The sequence below is a fragment of the Carassius gibelio genome, chromosome B12, assembly GCF_023724105.1.
Source record: "Carassius gibelio isolate Cgi1373 ecotype wild population from Czech Republic chromosome B12, carGib1.2-hapl.c, whole genome shotgun sequence".
Lineage (NCBI taxonomy): Eukaryota > Metazoa > Chordata > Actinopteri > Cypriniformes > Cyprinidae > Carassius > Carassius gibelio.
The window spans coordinates 16,721,150-16,746,075 of NC_068407.1; the positions used below are offsets into that span (position 1 = coordinate 16,721,150).

The following is a 24,926-nucleotide window of genomic DNA, read 5'->3' on the forward strand; positions in this document are numbered from 1 at the left end:
CTGATGGGGGTTTCAGACATCTTCACTCCTCTGTGTCTCACACCGAGGGAAGCTCAAATCTCCGGTTCTGCTTTGGATCTCAACACGCTTCATGAATAGTCGTGAGAGCTCAACATGGTGGTGCTTGAGAATATACAAGTCAAATGTCTCCACGCACCTGATTTTTATTACTATTACACTGCAGAGACATCATGTCATCAACCAGCATTACCTTGAAGCAACTTTGAGAGGTTACACAGATGCTGGACATTTCGTATATATACTTGTATATCAAAAATATATTGCTCGTAAAAAATGAATTTTTTATTATTAATCAACTCGACAAGGTTACGATTGTATTTGGATAAAGTATAAACAATAACAAATGATTGCATTACAACCTTTCAGCTTTATTCAGATTATTGCATTCATTTCGAATGACACATCTGGCCACACCACACACAGAAGAGATGCTACATTGGTGTGGACTTTCTCCCAGATAAAGAACATTCTGCATGAAGACCAGAAGTGACGGTTTAAATCAAGGATTTAAAGATCGTGCAAAAGGGGTTTTCTTTAAACCCAAATACCATCAATAATAAAGAAAACCACAGCAGAATTTTGGATTAACATTTATGCAACACTGCCTTTTGTTCTCTTTGGTATTTTCTCTATTACTGAGAAGAGACACTTTTGGTCTGATGCGGACAAATCATTTTTGAGAATCACTATTCCTTCCTAAACCACAATTGTAAAAACTACTTAAAACATCTTCTGAAAGGCAGCGGAAGTATGAAAACAGAAATATAAAACCCACATCCAAAGAGGACACGTTTCTAAATACAAATACTGGAGACAGAAATCTGAATGTCAAATTCAGACCAATAAAGCCATGCCTTACGAATACAAGCATCAGTCAAACCCCTTACGCTTCATGACACTCACTGTATGTACACACTTGCTGGTAGAAGTAATAAATAGATCTGCTGGTGTATCAGTGAAAAAGTGGAAAGTCCACAGCCCTTATGGAAAGAGAAGAATATGAACACACTGGGTGTCTGATAAAGTGGACACATCTTCCCACACGTCAGTAGTCAGCTCAGTTATCCACGCTGGAGAAAGTCATGGCATTGATTGTTGGTCTTTTCCTCCCTTTGATCTTCAGAGATCCATAACGTGCCTGTGATCAATGAAAGACGAGCATTAGTTATCAAAATTAAACGCATGCACAGTGCAAGTCAAGAGGGCCATAAACAATAATATGCAAAAATGCTGTATTCAAACTGTTACCTGTTTTCTTAAATTAAATAAAGCAAATTTAAAAATGGCTTTTAACATCCTATGCTAAAAAGGCTATTTGCAGGCGTAATGTAATGTTTATTGAACTACTTTAAGAACAAAATCGAGATGTGCTTCTAAGAATTTGTTGGACTTACATCTCTGCGCAGTTTTGAGCGGGTCATCTTGACGCTCTGAGATCGTCTGAGCCCATGATGAGACATGGCTTCATCTTCAGAGTATACAGTCTTCCCCTCGTCATCACTCCTGTCCTCGTCATCACCATGACAATACTCTGAAAACAGGTTGAGAGTTAAGAAAACGATGTTGATGAGACCGAACAGCAGGCACGATCCGAGATCAGTGTTTCTCAAAAAGCTAATATCTAGCTTTATCTAACTGTACATGATTCTTTGTTTATTATTCTGCATTTAGCATTGTTTTTCCCATCCATGGCCCTATCAGAACAGACAAGGTTTTGGGTCGCAACTGACCAGTTGAGATCCAGTTCATTGTAAATGCTGGGAATGTGATTTCAGAAAGGACAAGTAGGAGCAAGAGAATGACTCTAGCAGCTGCCGGGTTCAGGCCGCTCCTGGCACCATCACCTCTGGGTTCCCCGGGTCACTGTGGGAGCTCGGCAGAGTCAGCCTGTGCCAGGACGCCTTACAGCAATCCAGCCAGATTAACTGCACACGCCATCACCCAGAAGACAGGCTAGAACAAGACTGCACTGCACACAACTGAAGGTGTGTGCAGGTCTCCATTCCACCAGAAGGGGGCAGAATAGACACAGAAACTGAAGATCTTGAAAAACTTTCCTTTGTTTGTTTCCACACCCTCACTGTTTTCAATTACTGAAATATAACAACTTCCTTGGGATTTAAAAAAAGTATGCGATTCATTTTCCAGAACTATTCTAGTTTTGTTAAGACCTTGATCAAACTAAGCAGAAAGAGCTTTGAAAGAGGACAAGTATAAAGATGCAGAAGACAGGTCTTTTATTTTCTGCAGCTCTGAAGGCCAGTCCAACACATAACCAGGAGAACTAGAACTCTGTTTCTCTATCACACACAGTATATATATATATATATATATATATATATATATATATATATATATATATATATATATATATATATACACACACACACACACACACACACACACACACACACACACACATATACACCCATACATACATACATACACACACAGTATACTGCCTATAATAGAGGATTATTTTTTCAAAACTACAGTAATTATTATTATGATTTAATAAAATGGACCAAAAAAAACCCAACCCATTGATATATATATATATATATATATAAGAATTTAAAATGTTTATGTGCTCTTTAATGGGCACATAAAATAAGCACATCAAAATCATTGGAAGATTCACAATTGACAATAAAACTGTGCACCTATGCATTCACACCAGTTCTACTCTCCAATATCAGAAGATTCCTATACTTGTATGAATATGACTGACAGGACAGACTATAAATATATACAGGCATGTTTTATATCATGCCGTCACTTATAGCTGACCTGCGCTCATTAGAAATAGCAAAAAGCAAACAGGTTTAAAGCATGAGCGAGTAAATAACACGCTTGAGCCTCTCTTTTAATAGGCTATCTCATGTTTTTAAATTCAAACTGCAATTAGCAGCTGGTTTGATCAGCCGGGATCTTTCACCTTGGCTTTGAGCTTCTGAAAGGGAATGCCATTTCGGAAGAGCTGGCTTTCTGATGGCTTCATTGCAGACGAGATGAAAATGACCTGGATGCCAGCGGAATTTCAAACGCGGCGGACGCATTAGCATACTGAGATAGAAGCACATTAGGTATTCCGCTCAGAGCCTCCCTGAGCTGTTTTTTCCTCTTCTTCATCTTCTCACAAAGCAGCGGTAGGAACGTGCCGCTATTACTTATTACCCTCCGGTGCCTGAGACAAACACCCAATCCATTCCATTTGCTCCAAACCCAGTTAACACGGCAGTGATTTCCAGAATCATGTGAGATGTAGAGGAGATATCATTATGACGGCTCGATGGCTTTACTTGCTCTACTAAACATCTTTACAGACACTTTCCCGCTAGCTGTGTCACACAAAGGCTGTGTCTGAAACCTCAAAAATGCTGCTTTCGCAGGCGACATCAAAGCACATCTGAACTCAATGTTTGTGTAACATCCTGTCTACTACGACGGTTTCATCTGGTTTATGAAGACAGCGTGTGCTTATAATACGACACAACCCTGTGTGGCAGATAGTGGAAAGAAACAGTCGGAAGATGGCGATTTCATAACTGTCTATTGTTTTAATCTGATTGATACTGAAAAATATGCACTCTGTTGATTAAATATTTGCGAGATCACCTCTGAAGCTCATTTGTTTGTGACGTTACAATGCACTGGAACCTCTTTTGAGCATCTGCCTTCTGTTGTGGACACAGCTGAGAAACACCAGTGTGAAAGGAAACAAAGGATGGAGTGTTAATAATTCATCTGCGAGGTAAGAATTACCAGCTCCGTCTGGCTGGTCCATGATGGCTCTTCTGGCTGGGTTGGACCTGTATGATGAATACGTGTCATCTTGAGGGATCTGGGTAAGGTCATGCATGCTGAAGCTCCTGAGCTTCTCCGTGATGGCACCTTGACCCTGTAGAGACAAAACAGCCCCCAGTTAGGATAAACACATCAACGCTGACAACACACAGGACAGCCTTAACTGAGCATAACAAGAGTGCACAGACATCATTACAACATGCATGTATGAATGAATGAATGAATGCTGATAAGATTTGGGCTCTGTTCCAGGTGACCTGTTACCTAGTGAGCTGCCCTGTCATCAGCTGAACAAACAGACTCGTAGATTTGCCATTGGCATGTCAGCAGTGAAATCAAATAGAATTTATAGATATATCACAAGACAGAAGTATATTAACAAGTCCCAAATTCTTGCTTTATTTGCCATCTTTTATGATTTTTTCCCCCCACCGAGTTCATCACAGTACTTTCACCTTAGAATCTGGCTGAAAGTTATCTGAAGATGAATTCGCATTTACTGTATTTGGAAAAATTTCAAAGTCAAAATAGAGTAGAGTAATTTCAGGTAATTTTTGGAATCCAAGCAAATGGAATTTTAGGGCGTTGGCCAACAGAAAGCTGTTTGAAATTGATATTATATTCATATTACATGCCTAAAACTACATTATTAATTCAGACAATGGTTAGTTGGTTGGTGTTTTTTATTTTTTAACACAGTGCCAGCTTCCATAGCTATTTATATGACGAGTAACAAGCTAAATTAGTATAACCTATATAAGGTTTTAAAAGTTGCATTAGATAATTCTAAAATTCTGGGTTGATTCTGGTAGACAACTTAAACTAGCAGAAATTAATAAAATATGTTCAAAAGAAAACTGGCCTCTGGCAAGAAAAGCATATTGGTAGATCTTCATTTGATATTAAAGGGATAGTTCACCCAAAAATTTTAATTCTGTCATTAATTACTCACCCTCATGACGTTCCAAACCTTTAAAACACAAATTACGATATTTTTTAGGAAATCCGAGAGCTTTCTGACCCTGCTTAGGCAGCAACACAACTGAAATGTTTATGGATTTGATAAAATAGTCCATGTGACAACAACCTTACTTTTATGAAGTTATGAGGATACAACAAAAAAAATATAATGGCTGAATTTATTCTCTTGTGTGTCAGAATTCGACACGCGTTCACAATAGTACCACAATGCATGCGTGAAACTCCTCTCTTTGCAAACAAGCCGCAGTGCATCCAGGTTTTACGTCAGAATGCCGGCTCCTGCATCAGCAAACTATGATTGAACCACTGATGTCACATGGACTATTTTAGCGATGTCCTTAATACTTTTCTGGGCCTTAAACGTTGTAGTTTCATTGGGGTCTATGCTGGGTCAGAAAACTCTCAGATTTCATCAAAAATATCTTAATCTGTGTTTTGAAGATGAACAAAGGTCTTATGGGTTTGGAACAACATGAGGATGAGTAATTTGTGACAAACTTTTCATATTTGGCTGAAGTAACCCTTTAAGAACTAAGGTGTGATTCTGGAATGTTCTATTCAAGATTGTATATATGTAATCTGATCCCAGCAGTCATTGGAAATAAAGATGCCACTTTCACCCACAGCAGAGTTAATTTCATACTCAAAAGCGATTTATTTTGCCAATTATTTATGACATAATATACTATGGAAGATTTAAGATCTGAGGGTGTTATGGAACACTTTTCAATATCTGTGGAAAGTGTTTTATTTTAGCGCCCTCCTCCACTTGTTAGTTTAGGAATAAATGGACAAAACTGTGCTAATGTGACCACACGTTCAGAAGGCAGCACAACTACGCTAGAAGTATGCCTTGAAATGTTGTTTACATACATCCACACTTGGGTTTTGGAAGAGAGCATTACTGAACAAAGGACATAAGATTAAAAACTGAAATAAGGATGTTTTAGGCTTAGGTTTTAAACTGATGTAATAATACTATTAGTGCTTAACACCATGTTTGAGTTTGCAAAAATGTAGAAAAACAATGCAAAAATGGGCAAATGAAAGCGTGAGCTAAAAGCTGTTAAAATGACACTGCTTTTCCACATGCTGTAGAGACTATAGCATTACCTGCACTGGAGAGAGCAGGGCTGCAGTACTCCTATAGAGCAGACTATATCAGTACAAGGTGACAAGATAAAGAGAATATTTGACAAAGAAAACAGAAGCAACATGCCAGAAAGAGGGTAAAAGCAAAGAAAGAAGAAAATATGGCAGCGTTTAAGAATAAGCCTTTTACAAGCTCACTGGCTCCGCTTTAGAGACGTCTTTCAATAACGGCATCTTTTCAGAGAGAGCCTAGGCAGGACAGTGGCCAAACGAAAAAACTGTCCAGCAGCCCTGTGTTCTGCTTTTGATTAGGATAGCAGCATGATTACATTTACTACTGCACTTATACTAATGGCTTTGGGTTGTTTTCACAAAGGAACAGTGACCTTTGCTTGCAAATGAAAGTCATTAGTGTGTCGTTTATTGCTGGTTTTGCAGGTTTGTGCCGGTGCACTTGAGCTCTTTGTTGCACAGGGAATAAGGACTGAAAAAAAAATGATTAAGGTAAAGTGTCATGTGGAACATACTGGAAAAAAAATGTATAGACTGAATGCACTGTAAGTCACTTTGGATAAAAGCGTCTGCTAAATGCATAAATGTACAATGTAACCAGTTAACTTTCATAATCTGATATACACTACCTTTCAAAGTTTTTTTTCTTTTGTAAAAACAGCAATATTGTGAAATATTATTACAATATAAAATAACAAATGTTTTCTATTTTAATACATTTAAAAATGCTAATCATTCCTGTGATCATGCAAAGCTGAATTTTCAGCAGCCATTATTCCAGTCTTCAGCATCAAGTGATCCATTATTCAAATATGCTGATTGATAACAATAAATGTTTCTTGAGCAGCATCAATGTTAAAAACAGTTTAATATTTCTGTGGAAACTGCACAATTGTTTATCGAATGTTTACATATAAATAACTTCATATATACAACATATAAAGTGTGTAACATAAATGTCACTTAGGATCAATTTAATGCTGGAAAAAAAGTAAGAATTTCAACAACAACAAAACTATCTTAATCTAAACTTTCAAATGGTATTGTAGTCCTGAGTGAAACAGAAAAAAAAAAGAAAAAAAAAAAGATTATAAAGAAATCATGTATGTTCTGTTGTGATTTCATGTAGACTTTAAAAGGAATCAAACTAGCTTCATTACTGAAATTGGAAACAACCACAAAGTATAAACCTGCATATCAGAGGCAGAACTATATATAAACTGTTCAAAACAGCTCTCTCATTCTGTGTGTCTATATCCAGCGCACACACACACACACTTGCCTTGACAGCAGCAGACACGGCAGCAGTTGCAGCAATGGTCAGGCCCTGCTTGCCAAAGTTCACCATGGTCTCATAGCTTCGTTCTTTCGCCTGGACTATGTAGTCGTCAATTTCCTTCAAGAACATTATGGCAAGATTGAGTACTTTCTGGTCACAAAGTACATAGCCAAACAATAAAATACGCAAATACAGAATTGTAAATGAGTAAAGGAAGACTAGATCTGTAGTTCTTAAATTTAAAAAAATCATCTTTCATTTTGCATTATGGTGAAAAAAAAAGTAGAATATCTGCTCAAATGCTTTGCAAAACCAGTGTATGAAGCATAGATTCACCCTTTCTTTGGAGGACAACAGAGGATGAAGGGCTTTTCTGTAGATGAGACTAGCTCCTCTCGTGTAGGGAGACAGAAGCCAGATCACAAACGCAATCTTGATCTCGTAATAGAGGGGAAACCTTCAGATCAGAGGGGAGAAAGAGAGATATGAGGACCCACGTTACATCTGATTAATCAGCTAACATAATTACACTCATTAAAGCTGTATTCCAACAAATTAATTTGTGCTACTCTAAATTAAAATGGCAACTTCGTTTCATTAAACCCTGATTGCTTCCCTCCATTCCTTGGTCTAGGGAAACAAAAACAAGATCTTAAATGAAACGGCCTTCTTCTTTAACCTGACATGAATCACTTGTAATCAGGAAATGTGCCGCTCAATCGTCAGACTCACCAGGCTATGGTTAGATCTGCGACAGTCTCCACTACTGTAAACAGGGCAAAAACAATCCAGTACATCATCCATCGCACCTGAAAAAGGAAGAAAACAAATAGGATTTTTCAGAAGGAATGCATAATACACACATCCATGTACTAAATTAGAAATAAACACACACAGCAGAAAATAAAACTGTGCACTGATATAGAAACAGTGACCTTAACAGTAATCAATTATTGATTTCTTTTTACATTTTAAATAAAAATGTTTGTTCTATTTAAATAATTTAAACAGTGTATAGATATGAACCATCACACTGAGAAAAAAAAAATGAAAATCAGGCCACGGACACAAAATAAACCTGGTCAATATTTCAAAAGAAACCCTGACATGATCATGGTGCTGTTCATTATCCCATCACTTCCCAAATACAAAAATGTGTATTTTTCTACTCATTACTAGTACAGTGGCATCAATAAAATCGAAATCTTTAAATCAATTATTTCTCAAATATTTCTCCAGTTAACAATGAAAGTGTTCACAGTGATTCTTGGGATTGTAGTTCACAGTTCTGTACCTTTTTGTGTATATATACACAAGTATGTGTTCTGGAAGTATGTGGTAGTGCCCATAGGGATTTTAAGTTTTTCTAAAGAGTTATAGAAAAACTTAAAATCCCTATGTGCACAACCACATTCTTCCAGAACCAAGGCCAATGAAAAAGTGGGCAGTACTGCACTATGATGGACAGACTGATAAACTGTTTAGTTTAAGTTATAGAATAAGCTGTCTCTGCCTCGAACAGCTGGATAGCAATTAAAACTAACAAAAAACTCTCCAACTGGGTGATACCAATACACCACAAAGACATACTCTGCATTCTGAGCCAAGTGCTACACTTAATGCAGCACTGATCACCTTCTGCCAGAGCCAGGAGATGCGACACACTAAAACATAAAACACCTGGTATTAAACTAAAGAAAATTAAAATAAAACTCGTGCATGCATTTTTTTTTCTTCCATTCAGTAGAGACAACGCCTAATCTTTCTGCACAGAGTGGCTCGCTAACACAAATCCAAGTGCACCTTTTTTTACTAGGAGGAGACGGAAACACAGTCAAGAGCAACAAAAAATCATTATGGCCGTGACATTAATTTCCATCCCAGTTCTCTGTGTGTGTCTCTCTGCAGCAGGACCTGTTTGGTATGCTCTACCTCTCCTCTGCTCTCAACAACAGCGAGCTTTCAGCCAGCTTCTTAGCATTTCAATTTCAAACGCCCGTGCAGACAGTCATGTGATCCCCAGCCTTGAGCTGCAGCTCTCGGAGGTATTAGGTGATATTTTCAGCCTCACTGAACAAAGTCAAATGAATCCATGCAGAGGCAGCATTACCAGCCTGACAGGAGGCGTCAGATTTAATTGGTGTCCTTCCAATGAACCTTCAGTGGTCTGAGAGAGATCAATGCGTTGCATCAGCCGCAGGAAAGCTGCCGCTCTGTGACAAACCGTCAATCGAAATCCACCAGTGGTGGAGCGCTTTGGTTGTGGACTGCATCGATGCAAGAAATCTAATCAGATGTAGAAGCCTTTCCCCCATAATCCTGCACACAATCCTATTTATTACAAGTCTGCAATTACCTGGCTTCATTTAGAGAAGTATGTGAGATGTAAGCAGAATTTCCACCGCTTTGTTCCATCTCAAAGAACCAGGTCGAAGGCGATTCATGAATGGGCTGGCGTCCAAGACAAGCATGCCTTTCCTGTTCTGCAATGCAGTTGTGTAGCCTGGATTTCCAATGGAAAAAAAAAAAACCCTTTGAAGTTTCCTGAATGTGAATGGACGTATTCCTTTCCTGCTCTGCGAGTGTACCGTGGAAAGGTTTCTTTGTTCAACATTTAAACTGAGCCGAGAGACATATGAGCTGACCAGCTCTGTTTATCTAACAAACAGGAGTTGTAGGCATTGTACAGATTCGCTCCGAGTGGAAAAACCACACTGCGGTTTCTAAGAGCATCTAGTCTATGCTAGTAAACACAGGCCTTGTCAAGCTGCCTTTAAACTTTATTTTAAGTCCAACGTAAACCAGCAGCTCCAGTCCACCGGCCCTATAAAAAGGCCTTCAACACAAAGCATTATTTGTCTAGTTCTATTTTGAAAGTGATTTGAAAGAGGTTTCTCAATTACCAGTCTGCACTTAAAGGCAAATGCAGAAACGGTTATGACATGTTTTTAAAAAGCAGCTTTTTGCGGTCGATTGAGCTTTCTTCTTTTTTCCAAAGGTTTGCTATTAAAATTCAAAGTTTACCGAAACTGACTTTCCACTTGAACATTCAGGAACATTCTACATTCAAGCAAAGCGTATAAACATCCGTGATGTTGGGCTGCCAGTGTCCTTGATGCTGCTACTGCTGTTTACATAAACGTGTCCGACATTGAGCAATGCATCTGTTTACAGATCAAATATATAATGGGCTTGACAATAAGGCTGGCCTGACAGTTGGTTGCAGAGCAATTCAGCCAGTATATATTAAATATAAGTAGATTAACGTGAGACTACTTTGACAATCACTTCTTTATCTTTAACAAAACTCCAAGCAATACATTTCTGCCTTGAAACACTCCAGAACAGTGGCCTGGTTAACTTCTACTGAAGGTGTGCTACTGTAATCATGGTTTCTGCATTATTTAAAAAGACTGAAGAGTGCATTAACATGATTTTCTGAGCTACAATGTAAAATAAGCATATAAAATAATAACCATAACATTTATTTATTGTCTGCAATTAATTGCATTGCTATGCACAAAACTGAAATGCATTCAAAAGTAGTGTATTGTGCACTTTTTTTATAGCCTACTGCTATATGAACAAAAGTGTAATAACATTTGGTTTGCAAAGACTATAAACAAATAAGGTTCTTTTTACATCAGTGTTCCTTTTACAGAGTAGGAGTTAAAATATTTATTGTAGCCTAAATCTCAACTTATAACATTAATGTAATTAAATTAAGTATAAAACAAGCTATTTGTCACTGCCAAGAAATTAAAGCTTTTATAGAAAATATTTTATAGTTTGCTTTAGAAAAACAAGTTATGCTCAGAGTCCAGAGCCTCCATCATAACATTATAACAGGCACCTTCCTATTAGAGACCTGCACAATCACGGGACCCATCGCAGCAGTGCGGCGCGGGTGCGGGTAGAGACTTGTTTGTGCGGGATGGGGGAGAATAATTAGGGTGTGCTCACACTAGGCAATCTTAACCGTGCCAGAGCGCCTTTGACCCACAAAGCCTGGTTCGTTTGACTAGTGTGATTCAGTTATATATAGATCAGTGAATGTGAGTGCTAACCTCGCCACTGATACATGCTGCATGATTGCGTGAATATTTCTGAGAACCTAAAGTGATAGGTCTGTAAAGCAATGTATTGTGAGAGGGACGTGTGTTACCGCATCCCATACAACTCAAAATAATAAAACACTAAGTTAACAAAATGATTCACTTCACTGTGTTGTGCCAGCGCTTCTCTGCTGTCTTCACGTGCTATCAGAAACGTCCTATGTCCAACTTCTAAAGTCATGATTATGAGCTCGTTGCATTCTTTTCTGTTAAAAATAACAATGGACAGTGGTTTGTGAATGTTGATGCTTAGACTAAATAATTTGATCTCCTGTAATCTATGATTTGTCTGTTTGTGTATTCAGAGCCAGTGAGCAACATACTTTCATAATAATAAAAAACTGCATTAACGCGCAATAAAATAATTGTTGGTTAATCAATTAATGTGTTAACGTGATAATAACGTGTTAACTTTCCCAGCCCTAATATAAATATAAATGTTTTTATTGCAGTATTTTAGTTTCATATATGTGACCATAATGCTGTATTCAGGTTTATGAACCCCTTATGTTTTTATGGTGGTTTCAGTATATAATAAAGATATAAAACAAATTTTAATACTTTGGTATGTTAACATTATATAAAGTTGATATGTTTTTATATAAATACATTATTTTAATGTTGCTACCATTTTTAACAGTAAGGTTCTGGCAAACACAGCTGACAGTTTGTAACAAAAAAAATCATAGATTTGTTTAGTTTTAAACAACTTATGTTTCACACTCAGGCCCCGTTTACACTAGTGCGTTTTCAATTAAAAATGGCGTTTTAAAAATGATCCGTGTTTACACTGGGGTTTCAGAAACAATCTCAGTCTACACTACACTATGAATTTCACAGTAGAAGTAACTCAATTCATTGCAATGCAGCATTAATACAATAAACTATTTCTAGGGTACTGAAATAACACCAGTAAAACCACCAAGGAAACCTAAAATTAGCCATCTGAAGTAGACAGAGGCATGACATTTAAAACTGATAGTCTACCCCAAAGTAAAACTTATCTTCTGTCAAAGAGAACTTCGACAGAAGATAATGGTTTGACTTCAATGGGGTAAAACCACATTCTGCATTTTATTCCTCATTATATCCTGCTTTGCAGGTTCACCACAATGTTGCTTAAAGGTGTTGCTGACTATAAATGACACTGATTCCGGCTGGACCTGAATTAGCATTTCAACGTAACACCTGCAGTGATCTTTCTCCTGCGGATGTAGGGTGGGTTCTCACAGGGCGGGTCCTTTAAAACAACTATGTGCAGAGAGAACGTCACCTGATCCAGACATACAAGCCAACACACACTCCCTCCCAACATGCCCCAACATGCACAGAAACAATAATCTGCTGTGCTGTTCACATCTTATTTCAAGGAGTGGTGTGACTTAGCAGTAAAAAATCTGATCTAGTAAACCAAATGTTGTAGAAGTGTTGATTAATGAACACTACTGATATCCCTTCAGCAGGACACTAAATTTCAAGTTGTTTCAGAGGAGACCGAGGGGCTGTTTACATGATTTTTGTTTTCAATGTTTTTAGGCGAAAACGGGAAACCTGTGTGTTTTGCCTGTTCTTTTACACAACATCTGCATTTTGGGGACTGGAAACATATTTTTGAAAATGGGTTTCAAAGTGCAAGTTTCCGTGTAAACACCCAAAACAGGAATGCACGTGTGTAGCACGTGTTAGGTATGTAGACAAGCACAGTATGTGTCGATTTTAAAAGCAAGCGCGAACAAACATACACAACAATGGTGGCGTATATAGTACTGTTGTTGCAACTCAAGAGTTTGCTAATGCTTCTTCAGCAAAGTGTGGATTTACTTCACCAATATTACAACCAACAGCGGAGACGCATCATATACACCATATAATCATCACTTCCCTACAGGTAGTGTTTACTAACAAGATGACAGCGCCAACTACTGGCCTGGCATATGTAATAGAGCATTTTTGGCCTTTTTCGCGGATGTGTGTAAATTTTTTGATGAATTAAAAGCCTGCTAAATGAAAAAAACAACCCAAAACAATTTATGGGAATGGACACCATGTTTATACTTACATATTCTTTGACATTTTTGGTTTTCACTGCTTTGTAGGAGTAGTACGCTGGGTACAGGTTTCCAAAAACCAGCCTGTGCAAAGAAAGAGAGGGTAAAACAAATAAATATAGGGAAAACTACTGTAAACCTCTAGATATTCTCCAAAAGCAGGACAATTAATGGGCTTGGATACTCCCATCTGTGTGTCTAGCTCTATAAAAAAGCCACTCACTTCCTCTGTCTGATTGTGTTTACAAGCTAAACAACGATTTCCTTTTCTTCCGTTCCGAAAGGAAAAATAAAGAAAACTGAAGGGACAAAAATGCAGGAGACACCTAATGTAAAACATGCCCTAACATAGATTAAATCCATGTGGACTGCGGCCCATAGAGCACGACTGTTAGAAAACTAACACTAGCTCTTTTAGCTTGAAGAAACCAAAATGGCAACAAGTACCACACAATATTGAGGACAATATAAATGTAATTTTTAAAAACGAATTCATGAAGCATCTCATTGACACATCAACAAAAATCTGGAATACACAACACAACTGCTGAAGGTTAGAGGCAGCCTACAGATTTTGGGCAATCGGAATTGACAGATTTCCCAGAAAATTGTGCAGTGTATTAATGGTCTTCAGACTTTGATTTGATCCAGTCGGCGGATATCAGGCATGTTTAATATTTTTAGCTGATTTCAGAACACATTTTTATTTGTTATGCATCTCTTAGCAACATGGCACAAGTTTCCATGAGTTTGTTGTGTTTGTAATGAGTTGAAAGTCTGGCAGTGTGTGATCAGTCTTTTGTAACCATGTTAAAAGTTGGCAAGTTTATGAAATCTTTTCATTTTTGATAACTCGTAGCATAATCCAGCTTTACACTCCAAATCTCAAATCTGTATGAGTTTCTTTCTTCTGTTGATTACAAAAGATATTTTAAAGTGTGATGGTAAGCAAACAGCTGACGGTAGCCACTGAATTCAATAGTATGAAGAAAAAAAAAAAAGTACTGTGAAAGTCACTGGCTACCATCAGCTACTTGGTTACTAACATTCTTTAGAATATATTTTTTCATGCTCAACAGAAGGACACAACTCATAAAGGTTTGGAGGGTGAGTAAATCATGACAGTATTTTCATTTTCGGGTGAACTATTATACCTTTTATTTGTTCTGTATACAGAAACTTTGAGCAATGACCTAACTTTGGGGAACTTATTCAGTTTGAGAAATTATATTTAATTGGATATAATGCAAACATGGGAAGAAGGTGGACCTTAGGGTCACATTGATATGTTCATTTGAGTAAATCATTAAGTTTCCATTTTCATTTCTTCCTATGAGCGACTGACCTAAGACAAGCCAATAAACTGGCAGATGGGCTCAGCGCCAACCCTTCATCTGCAGCCTGTCGCCCTCACACGAGCCCCATTTATTACGTTATGCTCGACTAAATTTGTTGGGGAACTAGCGGCAGATACTACAACATACTGATGATAGTGAACCCCCTCCTTGTGCTAGACTTCCATTGTCCCCGAGAAATTAGTGCACAATCAGAGGAGCCGTACGCAAAACAAATCCTCTTCTCATCTGGACCCACACAAATAAGTTCAGGGGATAACCTCCACAAAAGCAGGACAACACACAGAATTTAGGCCCCAAACTGCCTGTGGCCCAGACAAGCATGTGATAACAGACAAAAGCTTCAGCTAGCATTCGGTTTCACAGACAGGAACCAGGCTTGATGTTTCCCAGATGATAAAGTTGCTCTCTGAAACCAACGTTTCACTTTCGTACTAAGGTTGTGCCTTGAAAATGGTATTTCCCCAAGGGCTAAAAGAGTCATTCAAAGTAGCTTATTGGTGAACTGTCTCAGGTTGAAAAGTTATCTCTGCACTGGGATGATTTAGATGCACTGTGCCTCTGCAGCCAGACAGGCATCTTGACTCAGGAGTGCAGCTAAATTTGGTGGGCAGTGTGTACCATTTCTGGTGTCAATTATGGACAGTGTGTGACCCAGAAATTAAGGCCACTCCAATATCAGCCCGAAAACTTGTCTAGGTGCAGTTTTGGAGCAGCAAAGTCTTATGACAATACTATGACAATAACAAATTTGTGGTTTCCTTCTATTTCTTAAACTATGACCATCTGTGTGGAAAGACAGAGACATATTTTGTTATTTTACTTTTTTAGATTGATTAAACATTAATTCTGTGTAAGATTTCCATTTGAACTGAAAGCATAAATCTTTCAGTTTCAGAGCAAAATGCAAAACTATGACACTTCTTTTACTGATGCGTTTCACTTTGCAGCGACTAAAACCAGCAGTACATACACATACTTGCCAGCAATGCGGCAAAATAAAAACATGCTGATTTGTGGTTGAAAATTCATATTAAAAAGTAAAACAGATATTTTCTTTATATTAGCATTTAAGTGTACTACAAAACAACTATTTTAAATTAAATAAAATTTTTGGTTACACGTTATTTTAAGGTGTCCTTGTTAGACACATTACATGTACTTACTATTATAATATCAATTATTTATGCATAATTGCATGCAAGTAACCCTTAACCAAACTCTAATCCTAAACCTTACAATATGGTCAATACATGTAAGTACATCCAAAAATGAAAATTAAGCCATAAATTACTCACCCTGATTTCTTTCTAGGTGTATATGACTTTCTTCTTTCAGACAAATTCAGATGGAGTAATTTTTCCTTGATCTTTCAAGATGTTTGATGCCATTTAGCTCCTTGAGAAGTTTAATAAAAAGCTCATCCATAAAAAAACAGCTGTAAACGAAGCAGTTCCATGGGAATGACGTATGAGGTCAGCTTTGCGCATGCGCTGCTCAGAAGTGACAAATGCGGAAAAGCAGCAGAGAGATTAAAACAAAACAACAGTCACTAATTAGAAGTACAAAACGATGGATTGTAAAAAATGTTGGAGGATTTCGATACAAGCCAAAAGGAGACTTTTTTTTCCTTTGCTAAAGTAAGGAAACTGCTGCTTTTACTCTAGTTAACAAATATTGGTTTTCACGAGACTCACCGGCACATGCGCAACGCTGACCTCATACGTCATTCGTACGGAACTGCTTACGTTTTACAACAGAGAGCGCAAGCTGGATTAAAGTGATTATTACGTTTTGAATATGGATATTTTTCTTACAAAAATGCATCAATTCACTACAAAATGTCTTTATTCACCCCCGGAGCCGTGAGACTTTTTTTAATGGATGCGCTTTTTATTAAACTTCACATGAACCAATGCAGTGCAGCACCTGTGAGTGCCATCAAACAGCTTGAAAGATAAAAAAATACCTCTGACTAGATTTGTATGAAATAAGTAAGTCATATACATCTAAAATGACTTTAAGGTGAGTAATTTATGGGCTAATTTTTTTTTTTGGGTGAACTAACCCTTTAACAATTTATAATTTTTTTTTTTTTAAGATTAGTTTTAGTTTTTTAACAAGGTGCAATAGCAGTCCTCAGAAACATATTGTTATACTGGTTGAAAGTCCCTTCACATCCCGATGGCAATCATCGAGTAGTTTAAATTTATCTGTATTTATGTATTCTGTGGAAGGCGTAGGACCAAGAAATGTACACTTGGTCCAAGCGTTTGAAACAGCTTTCCTAACTGCTGTTCAACATATGTATCTGCATACCACCCTGTTTGCGCAGACAGAATATGACATTAACGCATTCACGCACGCTGTGCAGACAGAGCTAAAATGGCAGACAAACATCAACAACCCAGTCTTCCTTCATGGTATTGTAGTATTTTCTCGCTGGTGAACGACACATGATGTACGACACACCCGATTCAGATGACCAACTCAAGTTACATGAATGAACACTGTTCCAATCAATCGATATGATCCCTACACCGTGTTCATTGCTCCATACTCCCTGAGCAGGGGTTTACTTCACTTCGGAAATATACTGGAATTGGGAACCGCTGATGTAGCCTATTGACGTTGTCTCTGGTATTTTGGTATGTGAGTAGGGGTGTCCATGGTTAACCGGTTAACCGATTAACCGTTAAAAATTGTGTAACCGAGTGAAACATTTTGCTCGGTGAAGTGACGTCAATGGCGTGCATTGAATTTAGTTGTAATACATTTTTACGCCAGAGCGCTCCCAGACATTTGTAATGTCCACAAGAAGAAGTCATTTTTCTAATATGAAGCGGGCTAATAAGAGTGACGGGGCAAAATGCAAGTATTGCAATACAGTGCTTAGATATACTTAAAGTAAAACCTCGTTGTTGTAATCTCAACAGCCAACACCCGGGCATCATTAGGCCGGTCAGGACACACTGGATGCGTGGCGAAAGCATCTCAGCTGCGTGGCGTGTCTGTTTTTAATTCGGTTCCCATGTTAACAGGTTAGAGCTTGCCGACTGCCTGCGTGAGACGCGCGGCTCAGGCGCGGCTCGACGCGTGCATGCTAGAAATAGAACCGACGCCTTGTTGGAAGCGTTTCCAGGCAAAGTATAATAGGAAAATATGTTTATATGTCATTTTGTACAAAAATACATATTAATTCATGACATTTTGATATTTGAAAGTCTATAGGTTGACATAAATTCAGATATAAATGTAATTTAAATAAACAATTATCGATTTTCAAATATTGTACGTGTCAAACATAGTCATAGTCATAGCCTTAGCGAGGCGGCCGCGGAGTCTGCTTGTTACCTTTTGCCTTATACATTTTAGGCTTATTCTCAAATTCAGATTGTGTTAATGGGCGGCATTATTAGGCAGTTTTAATAGGACAATTTGACCGGAGAGATTAAATTTTGTCGGACATTCCTTTTTTTTTTCGGCCAATGTCCGGAAATTACTATGGTTATGGTTACTATGGCACACTATGGTTAACCGAGTATTAACCGTTTATTTTAAAATAAACTAGATTTCCCATAGACTTCCATATTCCAAATTAGCTGCAAAAAGCACACAGCCAGCAGGCATGAATAACTTAAGAAATCCCTAAGACTAAACATGTCAAGTATTTATATGTCCACCTTGCCTGCCACAGAGCGTGAAACTTAATTTGAAACTTAAACTGGAACTTAATTTGGTCAATTTAAAAACATGTCCCTTCATTCTCCCAGTGTCAAATTGGTATAAGCACCTCACCCAGTGGCCTGAAGTGTCTTACCCTGACATTTACTCGTAACCCATCGAGTCACCAGGTAAGCCAGTGAATGATTTTACTGCATATTTGAAAGTAAACATCTTTAAATGTATATATTACGTCTCTATATTTGGAGTACTGAGAGCACTTTTCTGTGCAGCCATAAAAGTAGCCTGGCTTAGCTTTCGATTAGCATCATACGTAATTCATGATATTTCCATAACAGCAAGATATCGATGATGATGGCAGGTAGCCATGAATTTCAAATTTGGGGTTTTACAAACATTATTGGTGCACCCAATCACACAACAACTCATTGGCATGTTGTAAGGTAAGTCTACTTCCTCGATCCAATACTGTATGTTGGTTTGTTTTCCCCTAAAAGTGGGCGTGAATCTGTTCATAGACATTGTATGACGCTGCATCGGTTGTGCGTATAAATGCGTTCAGGGGTCATGGCTTTGGACAGCGATTGCAGGGATGTTGGGACGTACACTTTCAGTGCTATCATGCTAATGTTATCATTTTCCAAGATCTCCTATTGCACCTTTAAGATGGATAGTGTAGTGATAGAGTAGACAGGAAGTGAAGTGGGAGAGTGGGTCCTTGAGCTGTGATTCAAACTCGGGATGCCCGCAATGTAATGTCAGCACACTGCCCACTGGGCTATCAGTGCTGACTTTTATAGCTATATTTAATGGGCCACACTATGTTCTATGCGAGTAACAAACCAAATCTTCAAGTGACCTCATAAGAATCAGTCAGAAAATCTTGTGCACTCCTGTATATATTCATTTCTGGATTTTTCACCCAATTTCACCCCCCCCCCCCAAAAAGACAGGTTAATCGATTATCTACTAATAATTATTTTGCAACAGCCAATGGGAAAATTATACTTATATGTCTTTTGATGACCAAGAAACATAACATTCGTGCACTGGCAATGCAAAGTACACGTTCACAAAGTTCTCCCTGTTGCACGGTCCTCATCCAAAGATCCACCTTGGCAGCAGTTTATTTTCCAGTTGCCATAGAAACAGCAGCGGCACCAGGCTGTAACAATGGTGTTGGGCTCCACACATCTCTCAACCCTTCCCCCGCCGCTATCCCTCCAGCACTGTAATTTACAGATCTGTTACTCGCATTCATGTGGTTCTGTGTACCTAATACCTAGTATTTTTCTTTCATTGGACGATTGTTTTAATCAGCATCAAATGAGGAAATTCACCTACAACAGTGTTCAGTAATATACAGGGAGCTGCAGTTGGCTAGACGGACTGTAGACACTGAAGAATACGGTTTTCCCACAATTCAATTGTAGTCTGTGAATATGAAGAAACCTCAAATATCAGACATCGATTCTCTACGTTCTAAACAAGCAGCATGCTTCAATCGGCTAGCCATTTATCTGTCTACGCTGAAAGAGAAAAGGCGGTGTAATGTCACACAATCAGCACAGTGGAGTGGGATTTTAATCTTTTGAAATATCACTGTGGTTGACAGAAATCAAGAGACTGAACAACTGGGGCAAAATGTTTACTTAGATGATAAAATTCACTTTAATGACTCTTCTAAGTCTGAATTTAAATGATCAGGGCATTCTTTCTAAAAGAACCACCCAATCACTGAACCAGCAACTGTCTGAGTGACAAAAAACAACTTACTTTTCCTTACTATATAAAATCAAAAACTGTAATAGATTTGATGAGAAATTTCATTGATTCATTTTATAGTACACAATTATTAATGTATTTTTAAATCTCTTTGAAAGATAGAAAAGTAGTTTTATAATTCACAGTGGAAAACCATGAATTAAACTTCATAAAATGTTTATAAAATTATCTCCCTTTACTGTCAACTTAAGTTCAATTTGTGAAACTTAAAATTGCACTGCCATACTTTAACTGTTAACTTCTGGAAAAAAGAGCCACACAGATGGGAAATCAAAAATTACCTGTATTGCAGTGTATGATGTAGCTGTCCATCAGTGTAAACAATGTGCAAAGTAATTCAACCAAAAAGCACACGATTTATAAAGTTATTGGCTTCTAAAGTAAGGAGTCGACTCTGAATCGCTGAAACAAGTCGTTATAGATTTCAAATCTTTTGCCCATCTCTATGTACGTCACTAGGAACACTTTGCATAATAATCTCCGCCTACCATCTTGGGAGAAACGTAACTCTGACCTGCCCCACCCCCCACACAGATGCTCTGGTTGGTGTGAGAGCCAGTGTTGTAGTCGAGTCACCAACTGTCAAGTCCAAGTCGAGTCTCGAGTCTCAGTGTTCGAGTCCGAGTCCAAGTCCGAGTAACCAAAGAAGAGTCCGAGTCGAGTCCAAGTCGAGTCCCCATTACCAGAGTTCGAGTCCGAGTCGAGTCTCGAGTCCCATATTGGAATTTTTTTTTTTTTTTTTTTTTTTTGAGGAAACAATAGAAACCTGAGTTGGTAGGCATTGAAGTCCAATTTATGAAGAAAAAATCCTGAAATGTTTTCCTTAAAAAACAAAAATTAAAGAAAAAACGGATAATCTGGATGGCATTGGGAGGAGTAAATGATTAGGACATTTTCATTTTTGTGTGAACTAATCCTTTAACACTGTATTACAGAAATACACTCGGTGAAAAAAGAAACAAGCATTTTCAGGACACTGTATTTTAAAGATACTTCAAACATAAAAATCAATACGACATGCCGAGAGAGAGAGAGAGCGTTTTTGTGTGAGTGACCGAGTGAATTAGCCTGAGTATGCGCGCTCATAATGGAAGCAACGCGCTCGTTTTTTCCAGGCGCGTCCGCACAGCATCGAGTTAAAAACATCTAAACTTTTCAGAATGCGCAAGCGTTCTGTCTTTTGACAGAAACTAATCAAACAGCTTCATCCTTTCCCGCAAGCGCTTTGGAGAAAAAGTAAAGTGAAAGTAAAGTGAGTGACGTCAGTGAGTGTGTTGTCAAGCAAAGAGAGCGAGCGGTAGCAGTGTCTGTGAGGGAAAATAATAGATCCTGGCCGGTCTTGGGCACGAAACAGGAAGTGTGTATATTTTTTTATAACATTTTTAGTCACAAACAACGTGATGAATGCTCAAGTATGGTTTTATATATCCTCGAGTCCGAGTCCAAGTACGAGTCATCAGTCCGCGAGTCCAAGTCGAGTCACGAGTCCAGATAATGGAGTGTCGAGTCGGACTCGAGTCCGAGTCCAGGACTCGAGTACTCCATCACTGGTGAGAGCATCATGTCGAGGAGACAGTGTGTTTTTAATTGTAAAGGCAAGTTTGTTTTATTTTCACTGCCAAAGAATAAAGATCAGAAGAACCAATGGCTAAAATTCAGTTTTACCACAATACCAGAGCAGTAAATCAAATCCCTTTCACTGATGACTGCTTTTCTAATCTTGGTGAGTACAGCGGGGGCTTCGCGGTGAGAGAAATAAGACATAATTCACCCCAAACAGATGCTAACGCATAGTTTACCGTGGAGGTGCTTGCGGAACAACCAATCAAACCTGACTATGTTAGTTGACCAATCAGAACACAGTATGCAACTGAAAGGTGGGGTTTAAGGAAACTGAATCTTTTGAACAGCTTCGCGCGAACCGTTTGGGGATCTCTGAGAATTGAGGTAATTTTAAAATGATATTTTGACAAAATGACAATGTTTTTTAACCTTGGATGGATTTAAACCTAATGTACAGGACTTATAAACAGTGATAGGAAGCTTAGAATTTTCATCTTACTGGCTCTTTAAAGCACACAGTTCACTTGTAGCATTTTCATATGTCATTACCGGCAGAACAACTTGTGACACGAGTGACGGGGGAAAAAACTAATAATGAAAGTGCTACTGAAACAAAAACTTAAGCAGACATTTATAAAAGACTCAAATAAGACTTTTATCACAAATAAAAATCTAACTATAAAGACTTAAACTAGATTCAAATTGCTCATTTTATAAAAAAAAAATAAAATAAAAAAACTGGTGAAGCTTTCAAAATTATAACCTTGGTGTATAACTCTGAGTGCCTAAGTGTTATTCTACATTAAATTAGGGCCGGGACTTTAACGCGTTAATTGAGATTAATTAATTACACAAAAAAATAACGCGTTAACTAAGATTAATTAATTACAGAAAAAAAAAATTCCCGCATTTTTAATAACTTATTTTTGCACCGCGGAACGTTTCTCACTTGATGTGTTTCGGGGGGACCGATTATACTGAAGCACCAACTAGCGTTCGCATATCACCAAAGAGTATCTATACCAAGGGGCAAGGAACTCGACCGGAAGTTGAAGTCGGGTGGGGGCTGCCATCTTGTAGCAGAACTTCACTTGCGTTAGCATTCCCATTGACTCCCATTCATTTTGGCGTCACGTTGACAGCGAATAACTTTACATCTGAGGCGTTTAAAGACTCTGTTTGTCCATTATTTATTTCTAAAGATACACGACAATATATAAAGGGCTCCATTACCTTCTATGTTACATTATGGCCCCGTATAAACAGTTTTTGTAAAAAATAGGCTAACGATTGCGTCATAACCACTCGGCTCTCTGTCGCATTACCGTACAGACAGGAGGAGAAGCTCGCAGGCAATTAACTTAATATGGCGTACTGGCGTTACATTTTAAAATACTATACAAAATAATTAATCAGAATACTTACTCCTGCTCACTCACACCAAAGAACTCCCCGCTCAAGCTCGCCGTCTCTGCAAGATTAACGATGGCAGTTTGCACGCACAGCCACTTAGAAGATTTACATCTGGCAGACAGGTTGCTGACGTCGTCAAGCTTCGTTTGAGTCTGCGCGTCAGAAACGGAAGTGCTAAAAAACGCTAAAACTGGGCTTCATTCGTCTCAATTGAGTTCCAATGGGGTCGCTGTGTCCATTTCTTTTACTGTCTATGATCTATACTCTATGATATCACCGCTGCAGCACATCGAGCCTCAAGTATCACCTAAACGCAAAACATATAGCAGCTAGCGTGGACTTTACATTTTATGTTGAACTATGTATTATTTTGTTGGTGCAACAGTTTATGTTGAACTCTTTATTGTTTTGGCCAAGGTTGTTGAGAGTTGGACTTAGTATGTTATGGGCTCTGAAGCAACAGAGAGATATTTTCTAATAGTCCGTGTTTCTAATGTTCTGAATGTAATTGACAGTATTGTGTTTTACTTAAAAAAAACACTTTACAGAAGGTTCCAGCACCTATAAGCTTCCTGAATTTCTGAAATGTACTATTTCTAAATTGTTTCTAAATATGCTATTGATACACTTCATGGCAAAAATTGCACTGGTCTGCTAGACTTGGTTGAACAAAAATAAACAATATTTTGTTGCTTAAGCTTATGTATTTAGTCATTATTCAATGGTATACTATAAATCCATGTAAAAAAAAATACTTCTCACTGTTCTCAGGTCAAATATTTATATGCGATTAAAATGCGATTAATTTCGATTAATTAATTACAAAGCCTCTAATTAATTAGATTAATTCTTTTAATCGAGTCCCGGCCCTACATTAAATATATTGCTTTATAAATGAAATAACAGTTCTTTAAGAGAATAAAAGAGTCTACAGTCACTATTACTCTCAACTAAGCAAAACATGCAGCTTGGTGTTATCACCAACATGCCAACAGCTCTGCACATCTTTAGATATCAGTCACGCAGGTTACTGCTGACTCATTTGTCATTCAGTTTACATGCAAACCCAATATATTTCTCTGAACTCCCTATAGAAACATGCCTGGTGCCATGAATAATTAAATATGCAGGAGGGAATATATAAAAGAATCACTTTTCAAAAACACCTCTTTAACAGTATGGAAAAAACTGATCAGATATTTCATATTGGTGTTGTAAAAAGACCCGGTACTTCGGTATCAAGTCGGTACTAAAAAAATTAAAATTTAACGGTTCCAGATTTGTTTAAGTGCCGGTGGTACAGAGTACCTGGATAACCTGGTTCTTGATGTGCTATCCACAAGGTACAAGCACTGAGATGTGGCGACATCAAAATGAGGACACAAACTAAAATAAACTTTAAAAGACAGACACAAAGATCAGATGAAAGAGTTCAAGTGGGTAAGTTTTGTTGCGTTTCCCATACATTGATTTATTTTTTTGCGGTCTGCCACAATATAAAAACTGAACGCCACAAATAGATTTTCCAAAAGGCTTTGACTTAGCTGAATAGACATTAGCAATGCACGAGTCAAAGTCGAAACCCAGTGTGGGTGTTCTTATATCACTGTATTTCTGAAGGAAACTGACGGTCTTCTGAAAATTATGGATATCATTTTCATTTCATCTTTCTTGTAATCCTTGAGCAGCGTCTGTGAGCGCAAGCTCAGCGCTTATTTGATTACAGCCGTTACCGGGGAAACCTATATCTCTCGCGCTCTACAAGTGCCTC

At 38.0% G+C, this 24,926-nt stretch overlaps 1 protein-coding gene across 2 annotated transcripts in view; it reads right to left on the reverse strand.

Moving 5' to 3' along the window:
• Window positions 1–368: 368 nt before the first annotated feature.
• Window positions 369–24,926, reverse strand: part of LOC127969345 (receptor expression-enhancing protein 3) — a 28,816-nt gene continuing 4,258 nt past the window's right edge. The window contains exons 2-8 of one of the 2 annotated variants that reach the window (XM_052571221.1): window positions 13,367–13,439; window positions 7,925–8,001; window positions 7,529–7,649; window positions 7,196–7,309; window positions 3,787–3,922; window positions 1,416–1,552; window positions 369–1,159 (exon numbers count right to left, since the gene is read on the reverse strand). In XM_052571221.1, the coding sequence (XP_052427181.1) occupies window positions 1,079–1,159; window positions 1,416–1,552; window positions 3,787–3,922; window positions 7,196–7,309; window positions 7,529–7,649; window positions 7,925–8,001; window positions 13,367–13,439 (739 nt within the window). In that variant the 3' untranslated portion in view covers window positions 369–1,078. The remainder of the gene's footprint in view (window positions 1,160–1,415; window positions 1,553–3,786; window positions 3,923–7,195; window positions 7,310–7,528; window positions 7,650–7,924; window positions 8,002–13,366; window positions 13,440–24,926) is intronic. The other variant, XM_052571222.1, reaches the window with a different exon arrangement.